This window comes from Triticum urartu, chromosome 3 (genome assembly GCF_003073215.2).
Source record: "Triticum urartu cultivar G1812 chromosome 3, Tu2.1, whole genome shotgun sequence".
In the NCBI taxonomy this organism is placed as follows: Eukaryota; Viridiplantae; Streptophyta; class Magnoliopsida; order Poales; family Poaceae; genus Triticum; species Triticum urartu.
This window is the reverse complement of record NC_053024.1, coordinates 711211534-711222890: the sequence shown is the minus strand read 5'-3', so window position 1 is coordinate 711222890 and position 11357 is coordinate 711211534. Positions and strand designations below refer to the sequence as shown.

The 11357-nt window shown below is 51.6% G+C and overlaps 1 protein-coding gene across 1 annotated transcript; it reads right to left on the bottom strand.

The window, feature by feature from the left end:
- Positions 1-2774: 2774 nt before the first annotated feature.
- On the bottom strand, positions 2775-3997 carry LOC125549336. Its single transcript, XM_048712771.1, has 3 exons — positions 3665-3997; positions 3371-3580; positions 2775-3281 (listed from the first exon to the last, which is right to left on the bottom strand). The coding sequence occupies exons 1-3, from the start codon at positions 3992-3994 to the stop codon at positions 3087-3089; spliced, it is 735 nt and encodes a 244-aa protein (XP_048568728.1). The 5' UTR covers positions 3995-3997; the 3' UTR covers positions 2775-3086.
- Positions 3998-11357: the final 7360 nt, after the last annotated feature.

The following is an 11357-nucleotide window of genomic DNA, read 5'->3' as shown; positions in this document are numbered from 1 at the left end:
GGCCCACAGCGTTAGCGACACCGCGCGTCTTCGTCCCCGAACGCCTCGGTTTCCCGCGGGGAATCAATGGCAAGGCTGCCGCCGGTCAGCCTTACCATTGATTCCTCACTGGCGGCGCGTCACGGGGCGGCGCGCCGACGCCTCACCTCCCTCGCATGCGTACACACGGGGCGGCGCCGCTATATAAGCCGGTGGCCTCCCTCGCCTCTGGCCACACCAGCCATACCAGCCCTAGCCCGCCGTCTACCTCTCCCGAGCGCCGCCGCCGAGCCCTCCCTCTCCTCCCTCCCTCTCCCGATGGCCGAGCGATTCCCCAGAGATGAGGCCGCGGCCAACGGCTTCGGCCGCCGCTCGCTCCGCGAACAGGAGTTTTGGCTCCTGTTCTAGGCGAACATCCCGGCGCCGCCGGACATGCGCGCCGGGCCAACGGGGTGGAGACTCAGCAACGGGGGAGTGCCCATTCCCCCGTTGCCCGACGCCGTGGCGAAACCGGGCTACTTCGCCGACGAGGTCGACGTCGTGCGCGCCTCCCTCACCGACGCCCAGCTCGCCCTCCCCGAGTACGCCGCCGACAACATAGCGGCGTGGACGGCGTACTTCCAGCGCCGGCAGCAGCAGAGGATGGCGTCCATCAACGGCGCGCCGGTGGTGGGCGGACCGAAGAACAGCGAGGGATGCCACCTGTGGTGGGGTGTCCCCGGCCGCACCCTCGAGGGCGTTCTGACGTACCTCGAGGGTGGCAACGACCCGCCGTTGGCATACCCCCCGGCGAGGGCGGCCGCCATGGCCACGGCTCATCGCCGACGCGACGGGCAATGGTTGCCCAAGAGGTTCGGCGCCTCCTCTTCTTCCTCCTCCTCCCGCTCTTCCTCACACTCGTCCGGCGCTGCTCGGCGTCAAGGCCGAGCCCGCGGCGGAGATGCTGCTCGGCTGGCGCACTCGCAGCGCCGGCATCATCATCAATGAGGGCGGCCGGCGCGCTCCCTCGTCGGCTCCTTCAAGCCCAAGACGGAGTCGGGCCTGGCGCCGGTGAAGACGGAGCCAGGCCTCCCCGAGGTGAAGACGGAGCACGGCGGCGACGTCGAGCTCGACGACGACGCGGCCCTATAATGGGCGCGCGCAGACTCCCTGAAGATGGCGAGGGAGCGCCAGTGCGCCGCCCTGCAGCGATTCGCGCAGCGCCGCCAGGGCCGCGACGAAGGAGGAATCGTCGTCATCGAGGACAGCGACGACGACGCCGCATCGCCGCCACCAGCCCGCATAGGCGACGCCGGTCAGGGGTCCACCAGGGACGGCCGCGTCAAGGAGGAGAAGCCGGACGACGACGACGGCGGCGACTACTCCGCTTTTAGCCAGTTCTTTTTTTAATTATATATATTATGTAATAAAAACACGCTTTTTAAATGTAATATATGCCGAACTTCGCCGAACTTTGAACTTTACTATATTTTTTAATTTTTTTAACGCGGCTGGGGACGGCCCTGGGGCCGGCGCGGCTGGGGACCAACTCGGCCCCAGGCCGATTTTTTGCGCCGGCTCACCCCCAGGGGGCGATTTTAGGCGCCCCCTGGGGGGCCAACGGCTGGAGATGCTCTTATATGAGCAAAACCAGCAGGCCCCCACGCCACCGGTCAAAGCAGCAGAGGAGAAAACGGTCGCAACGCCTCCGCACGCCCGCAGTACTCCAGCCAGAGCAAGACCAGCCAGTCCAGATCGGTCCTCCTCGAAAGGATGAAAACTGCCCGAGATGGGATCTGCACCTGCGCCGCCGGAGATTCTCGCTGCAGGAGCGGCCTGCCGCCCGCCTCCACCCCGCCACTCCGGCTCCAGGCCACGGCCCACAAGACCGCGTCGCCTTGCACCGCCGCCATCGCCCCACCACCGCTCGTGGTACGCCGACGCGATGCACTCCCCTGCCCTCCATCATTTGACGAGAAGGGCGCCGCGACCGCCGCCGGCATCGGCGCCGGCATCGGCCAGGATCAACGAGAGGGGGGAGAAGGATCGGCGGAATCGAGATGGGCGCCTCCGGAGTCGCTCGGGCGGAAGCGACCAGGGAGGAGTTTTCTTTCGATCGGGATCGGATAGTAAGTCAAAGCTAAGTCAAAAATAATATTGTGCAAAAGTTTCTCAGAATAGGAAAAATGTACTGCATTTTTTTACTTATTTTTGGCAACGTATATATTTGGCTGTCGCTACACAAGGAGAATTTGGACTTGCTGGGTGCGATACTGAAAAGCTACCAGATATTCTTACAAACCAAATTGACACATCGTCCTGCATTCACTACCAGAATCGCACCCTATGCCGACGGCCAGGGCCATCGGCATAGCCCTGAAAGGCCGTCGGGACAGGCCTATGCCGACGGCACCCGTCGGCATAGGGCCGTCGGCAACATATCCGTCGGCGTAGCCAGGAATGCCGTCGGCATAGAAAGGCCGTCGGCATAGGCCCTATCCCGACGGTGTCCGTACATCTATGCCGACGGCCCCGGCCGTCGGCAACGTTATCGCGTAACGGCGGCCGCCGTCAAGTGCTGACCAATGCTTGCTCGCCACGTGGCAGGTCTGTGCCGACGGTCTAGCCGTCGGCATAGCTGTCGGCTTAGGTTGAAACTATGCCGACGGCTAGACCGTCGGCATAGACCTGCCACGTGGCAGCCACTGGGAGCTCCTGGAGCAGGCCTATGCCGACGGCTTAGCCGTCGGCTTAGTTTGAAACTATGCCGATGGCTAAGCCGTCGGCATAGACCTGCCACGTGGCAGCCACTGGGAGCTCACGGCAGCTCTATGCCGACGGCCTAGCCGTCGGCATAGTTTCTGTCTGTTTTTTTTCTTTTTTCTGTTTTGTTTCAGCTCAATTCATTTGAATATATACATCACACAACAAATATATGCATCACATAACAGCTGGCCCAGCAGCATCACAGAACAAATTCATCATCACACATCATAAGAAGCATCGCAAAGCATAAACATATAAGTATCATCACCACCAAGCATAAGAATCTCACAAACAACAATAAGAAACATCACAAGCATATAAGTATCATCACCACCAAGACCGCCACAATGTGACCCAAAGGCTTAAGCGCCAGGACGTCGAGCACCACGGAGGTCGTCACCGCCAAGACCGCCGAAGCCCAGGTCGTCACTGCTAGCGGCAGCGCTACCGCCAAGACCGCCTCCTCCTCCGCCTCCGCCTCCGTGGATCGGAGTGGTCGGGCTCCGTGTCTCCGGAGTGCTGCGAAGACCACCGCCAACGGTAGATCCACCTGTTCCCTGGATGTTGAAAAGACATATGCACAGGATATATGACTGTGTTGAAAGGCATGACATGCTTTGGGTGAATAGATTGGGGATGAACTAACCGGCGAGGGGCCAGCGGTCTGTGCCACAAACTCCTCAAAGCTCATCAGCACTGGTTGTGCTGGAGGGCATTGTGCTGGAGGGAACTGAGGACACCTGCCGGCCGCCATATCCTGAAAAGCCTGCTGCATCTGGCTATCCCTCTGCACTTGGTGTTCATAAAGCCTCTGATGCCACGCCATGGTCTCCTGGCGTGTGTACTCCATGTAGGCCTACGGTATGACATGATGGAACTCATAAAACTACTAAATGCGGAAAATGAAGTGAGAAATGAAGATAAGAGGGAAAATACTTACAGATTGTTGCTCCTGAAAGAGGTACTGTGTACTAGTCACTGGCTGGCTCGTGCGCTGGCTCAGGCTCGGGTCGATCCGACGAAGCTGTGTGTAGGAGATACTAGGAGTGATCACAGCATCGAGAACCGCCTCCCGACCGTTCTCCTTGGGCCCCATCCTCACCACCGCCATGTCGTCCAGAGGCGTCGCAATGGGGTCAGGTGTGTCAGGATGTAACTCCAGATACGCTTCGGAGTAGGCCTTCTTCCTCTCTGCGGTCTTCTTGCCGTAGTACTTGGGCTCGCCAGGCTTGGGGTCCTTCCGCGTATGGGCGATCTCCCACGCCTGCATGTGTGAGAGTGGCCGCTTCAGTTTCTCCTCCTGCACCACCAAACAGAGGTTAGTCATACATAAGAAAGTGATGGTAAATAGAAGAAGAAGAATGTTTAATGGGGTTAGTCATACATTAACTGCCTTGTGGAGATAGTGGTTTCGGTTTCCCTGAGCATGTACTCCCTCCGTCCCTCGGTTAGCCTTATTTTTGGTTCTCATTACCGCCCAGGCTCCAGCCTCATCACACCAAAGATCCACCAGTGCCGCCCAGGACTCGTCTTTTCCATAACACCAATTTGGACACACCTACATAATAAAAGCATAATGGCATGTAGGAGTGTCCAAATTGGTGTTTTGGAAGCATAAAGCATAAAGCATAATGTACCACAAGGTAATGAAAGCATAATATATGAAAGCATAAAAATCTTTTATACTTACCGCCAAGAACTCGGGCCTCTCCAAGGTAATGCCCATCCTCCGCGCTTCTTCCTTGGTCATCTTCACACCAAGATAGTCGTGGTAGTATGTGGAGATGGCCACATAGCGCACCTTGTACCGCATCTGGCGGGCCTTCTTCTTGCATTGACGCAGCACAATCTGGTCCGCTCTAGCCCTGTGCTCCGGAAGAACTCGATAGAATTTCTACAATCATGCATGAAACAAGAATGGGAGAAGCCATGAGTTAAATCATTCATGAAACTAGAATGGACTTGTGCTTCTGAAGAGAACTCACCCAGAAAGTAGTGATCACGGCCTTGGCATGGGTCTCATGGTCCGCGTGACGGGCCGCTTCCCAGTGGTCCCAGCTCATGGCCAAAACCCGACGGTCCGGCTGCCTGACTGGATCAGGACAGTACAACCCCGGCCAATATAACTTCAGCAAGACGGTGATGAGGCCTTTGGGAATACGGACCCCTTTAGAATATATCCAGTTGCTGCAAAAGAATGAACTATTAGCATGTCACAAGAAAAATAAATAACAACCGGAATAAGCATGTGACAAGCAACATAATGAACCACTTACTCTTTTCCCGTGGGCTCAATGAGCCACTTCTGCTCCTCAATAGCAGGAACCTGTTTTGGTAGCTTTGCGTTGCCACGCAGCCACCCCTTCGTGTCAACCCCCTTCCCGTCACCCCATCATCCCCGCCACCACCCTCCTCCTCGCCTGCCTCCCCCTCCCCAACCTCTTCCCCAACCTCCTCCTCCTCCTCCTCCTCCACCACCTCCTCCTCCTCGCCTGCCTCACTAGAGGAGGGCCTCGAAGACAACACCCCTAAGTCGGTGAGGGTGCGCTCTTTCTGGCCGCGACCCCCTGTAGTGGCTCTCCCCCAGCACCTCGTCCTCTAGAGGCTCTCCCCCCGCCCCCTCCTCCTCTAGGGGCACCTCTCCCTCGACCTCCCTGTGAGGAGTCATCGTCAAGTAGCCGAGGGGGGGGGATTACGTGCTCGACCACTCCGACTAGGCAGGCCGGCGACCTTGCGTAGGAAACTCACGCCGTCGGCCTTCCCCTTGCCCATGTTCCACGAACCTGCATTGAAAAGAGAAAAAGCAATTAGTAAATTAATGAAATGAAGGAAAAGGCATGATAATAAACACATTAATAAAAATGCATAAAAAGGCATATTCCTAAACTATAGAAAAAAATACTTGAAACGTACATCTGCTAGAACCCATATGAATCATCACTGTTGTAACCTCTTTCTCGGTCCGTCTCATCATCACTATCAATCATATCATCTTCGTTGTCCGACGGAGGTGGAGGCTCTTCCTCGTCGTCAGCGTCTTCGTTTAACTTTTCTAGCATAAGTATGTCATTTTCATTGACGATGGTCTCACCATCATTCCGTGCATCGTGGAAGTTTGGGTCCACATCATCATCACCCAATGGTCTAGCGTCATCGTTTCTAACCACATCATCATCATCATCAGGTTGCTCTTGATAGAACACTCCCTCGTATGTCATGGGGTTAATGTTGTAGTAATCGTCTTCATTCGGGTCTGGTAGCTTACCATGTGGCGACACCTTGAACACAACTTCCCAACCCTTTAGATACACTTTCTGGCATGGGTAAGGCAGAAAATATACTTGTGTAGCTTGGGTAGCCGCAATGAAGAGATCGGCTCCGGCATAGACGGTTGATGGTTTAACTTCGACCAAACCAAAGGAAGGCGTATGTTTTACCCCCTCCCGCGGATCGAACCATCGGCATTTGAACACAGGCAGACTTAGGGTCTCACGCCCCTGGTGGAATTTAATCTCGTATATATTTTGTACCCTTCCGTAGTAGTCTACTGAATTTTGACCGGGGGTGTACACTCCAGTATTTATAGTTTTGGGATCGGGGCGGCTGTTTTGGTGCTCCTCTGTATGGAAGTGATACCCATTCACATCATACTTTTTACATGTCATGACGGCAGGGTCAAAACCCATGGATACCCATTCGCAGAGCCTGCATGCACACTGGGCATGGCATCTTACCACTTGTACACCATCCGCAGAATAGAGCATAGCCGGGAAAGTCATGCATGCAATAGTGCAACCAAACTTTCATCAAGAAATATCTCTGCAGATCCCGGTCGTATGTCAACCTCGGAAAGTACCAAGAATGGTGCAAAGCATCCACAAGCGGCTACATAAACACACCCAATTGCTTCCCCGGGTAGTCAGGCCCCGGAATGATGAGCGACAAGAACATGGTCTTCCGTTGCATTAGGGCACCGGGAGGAAGATTGAGCGGAATTACAAACACAGGCCAGCAGCTGTATGGATTGGACGAAATGGCGCTGTAGTCTTTTTATAAAATCAAGATACCGAAGAACCTTAACGGGGATGGTTAGCTGCTTTTTCTCACCATCCTCACCGACCACCTCAATGTACCGAGACGAACTGCACTTCCTACAGTACTTGTCATCCGCATACTCGTGCCTAAACAAAAGGCAATTCTTCGGGCAAACATCTATTTTCTCATAATCCATAGAGAGTGCCTTCATGATTTTCTTTGTATCGTACATGCTTTTCGGCAGTTCATGACCCTCAGGGAGGCTGTTAGCCCATACTCCCAGAAATGCTTCGAAGCATTTCTGGCTACAGCCGTACTCAGCCTTCACTGCAATCAGTTGCGAGATGGCATCCAGCTGAGATATTTTCGCACCCGCATAAAGAGGTTTGTTCGACGAGGCCAAGACCTCCAAGAAGGCCTTTGCGGTTGCCTCCGGCTCCTCCGGTTCATTCTCTGAAGGTGTCGCATTTGCCGTTTCTGCAACAATGACATCATCTAGCATGTCCCTGACCCCGTCGTCCTCATATCCATCGATGCGTTGTCGCATCACCTCCTCTCTACCACGGTCCTGCTCGGCTATGTTTATCGGCGGCATGTCAAAGTTTGGCATATATCCGTGCGTGCGAAGGTGCTCACTCATGTCTGTCTGATTTCTACGGTGACGTCTGGCACATCTCGCACAGGGGCATGGTGGGATAATTCTCATTGGACGACGGAATATCTCCTTCAAATACACATCGGTTTTCGCGATCCACTCTGATGTTACTCGATTCCGACGGATAAAACCACTGTACATCCACTGATTATCTGCCATCCTCTGCTTTTTTGCAACCCACACAACATAATTAAGGATTCACTTAAATTAATGGCATCAAATTTTCAGTTTCTACCGCGTTTAATCCACCTACATCTCTAATAGGTAAAGATGGGTCCTAATCCCACCCGAGGATGTGTAGATTGAGTACGTTCTCCATTCTACCCCGTTCCGAGACAAAATTTCGGCAGCACCTCCCCGCTGTTCTCCAGATACACGTCTCGGCAAATAGCCGAGAGAATGTGCTCCGAAGAACAATGGGGAGGCGCCGCCGAAATCCTGTCTCGGAATGGGGTAGAACATGGAGAACATACCCAATCTACACATCCTCGGGCTGTCCGTGGAAAACGCTGGACAATCCGAAAGAGCTGCGGTGATAAATATGCAATTGAATGCATATTTATCGATGCAACCCTTTCGGACGGGAGACGCCTAGGTTACGCCAGTTGACTTGAGAATGAAATCTAGTGACATCAAAAAATGGAGGAGATGGACTTGTAGCTCACCTTCGGCTGTAGGGGAAGGAGTCGAACAACAGAGGGATGCTCAGGGAACAACGCGTCGGACGACGGTCACTTTAATGAAATGCAACACCATAAAGCCTGCAAATTCCATCGGACGACGGTCAATTTATTTTTGCATCATGTAGGCAAAAAAACTAAAAACATTAACAATATATTCATCATCGTCATCACATATTCATCATCATCATTATCACCTATTCGTCATAATCATTGATTAATCCATCGAACCAATTTTTTTTGCAAGATATGCAACATATAGCATCTCATCTAACCAAATTTTTTTACTACATACTAACTATCTAACTATCTACCTATCTAACTATCTACCTATCTAACTATCTATATAACTATCTATCTAACTAGGTATCTAACTATCTAAATATCTATCTAAATACCTATCTAACTAGATACAAAATTACTAAAAAACACTAAAAATACATAAAATTTTCACCTTTGAGAGGGCCGGCCGGAGTTGGGGCGGGGAGGCGCGGAGTCGGGGCGGGGAGGCCGGCGGGGGTTCGGGTGTTGGGTTTCGTAGTAATTTCAAAAAATTTCCTACGCACACGCAAGATCATGTGATGCATAGCAACGAGAGGGGAGAGTGTTGTCTACGTACCCAACGCAGACCGACTGCGAAAGCGCTGACACGACGTAGAGGAAGTAGTCATACGTCTTCACGATCCAACCGATCAAGCACCGAAACTACGGCACCTCCGAGTTCGAGCACACGTTCAGCTCGATGACGATCCCCGGACTCCGATCCAGCAAAGTGTCGGGGAAGAGTTCCATCAGCACGACGGCGTGGTGACGATCTTGATGAACTATAGCAGCAGGGCTTCGCCTAAACTCCGCTACAGTATTATCGAGGAATATGGTGGCAGGGGGCACCGCACACGGCTAAGGAATAGATCACGTGGATCAACTTGTGTGTTTCTGGGGTGCCTCTGCCTCAGTATATAAAGGAGCCAAGGGGGAGGGGGGCGCCGGCCAGGAGGAGGGCGCAGGAGGAGTCCTACTCCTTCCGGGAGTAGGACCCCCCCCCAATCCTATTCCAACTAGGATTCCCAAGGGGGAAAAGAGGGAGAGGGGGGCCGGCCACCTCTCCTAGTCCTAATAGGACTAGGGGAGGGGGGAGGTGCGCAGCCACCTTGGGCTGCCCCTTTCTCCTTTCCACTAAGGCCCATGAAGGCCCATATGGCTCCCGGGGGGTTCCGGTAACCTCCCGGTAACCCGGTAAAATCTCGATTTCACCCGGAACACTTCTGATATCCAAACATAGGCTTCCAATATATCAATCGTTACGTCTCGACCATTTCGAGACTCCTCGTCATGTCCGTGATCACATCCGGGACTCCGAACAACCTTCGGTACATCAAAATGCATAAACTCATAATATAACTGTCATCGTAACCTTAAGCGTGCGGACCCTACGGGTTCGAGAACAATGTAGACATGACCGAGACACGTCTCCGGTAAATAACCAATAGCGGGACCTGGATGCCCATATTGGCTCCTACATATTCTACGAAGATCTTTATCGGTCAGACCGCATAACAACATACGTTGTTCCCTTTGTCATCGGTATGTTACTTGCCCGAGATTCGATCGTCGGTATCCAATACCTAGTTCAATCTCATTACCGGCAAGTCTCTTTACTCATTCCGTAATACATCATCTCACAACTACCATATTAGTTGTAATGCTTGCAAGGCTTATGTGATGTGTATTACCGAGAGGGCCCACAGATACCTCTCCGACAATCGGAGTGACAAATCCTAATCTCGAAATATGCCAACCCAACATCTACCTTTGGAGACACCTGTAATGCTCCTTTATAATCACCCAGTTACGTTGTGACGTTTGGTAGCACCCAAAGTGTTCCTCTGGCAAACGGGAGTTGCATAATCTCATAGTCATAGGAACATGTATAAGTCATGAAGAAAGCAATAGCAACATACTAAACGATCGGGTGCTAAGATAATGGAATGGGTCATGTCAATCAGATCATTCAACTAATGATGTGACCTCGTTAATCAAATAACAACTCATTGTTCATGGTCAGGAAACATAACCATCATTGATTAACGAGCTAGTCAAGTAGAGGCATACTAGTGACACTTTGTTTGTCTATGTATTCACACATGTATTATGTTTCCGGTTAATACAATTCTAGCATGAATAATAAACATTTATCATGATTATAAGGAAATAAATAATAACTTTATTATTGCCTCTAGGGCATATTTCCTTCAGTCTCCCACTTGCACTAGAGTCAATAATCTAGATTACACTGTAATGATTCTAACACCCATGGAGCCTTGGTGCTGATCATGTTTTGCTCGTGGAAGAGGCTTAGTCAACGGGTCTGCAACATTCAGATCCGTATGTATCTAGCAAATCTCTATGTCTCCCACCTGGACTAGATCCCGGATGGAGTTGAAGCGTCTCTTGATGTGTTTGGTCCTTTTGTGAAATCTGGATTCCTTTGCCAAGGCAATTGCACCAGTATTGTCACAAAAGATTTTCATTGGACCCGATGCATTAGGTATGACACCTAGATCGGATATGAACTCCTTCATCCAGACTCCTTCATTTGCTGCTTCCGAAGCAGCTATGTACTCCGCTTCACATGTAGATCCCGCTACGACGCTTTGTTTAGAACTACACCAATTGACAGCTCCACCGTTTAATGTAAACACGTATCCGGATTGCGATTTAGAATCGTCCGGATCAGTGTCAAAGCTTGCATCAACGTAACCTTTTACGGTGAGCTCTTTGTCACCTCCATATGTGAGAAACATATCCTTAGTCCTTTTCAGGTATTTCAGGATGTTCTTGACCGCTGTCCAGTGATCCACTCCTGGATTACTTTGGTACCTCCCTGCTAAACTTATAGCAAGGCACACATCAGGTCTGGTACACAGCATTGCATACATGATAGATCCTATGGCTGATGCATAGGGAACATCTTTCATATTCTCTCTATCTTCTGCAGTGGTCGGGCATTGAGTCTTACTCAACTTCACACCTTGTAACACAGGCAATAACCCTTTCTTTGCTTGATCCATTTTGAACTTCTTCAAAATTTTGTCAAGGTATGTGCTTTGTGAAAGTCCAATTAAGCGTCTTGATCTATGCCTAATATGTAAGCAGCTTCACCGAGGTCTTTCATAGAAAAACTCTTATTCAAGTATCCCTTTATGCTATCCAGAAATTCTATATCATTTCCAATCAGCAATATGTCATCCACATATAATATC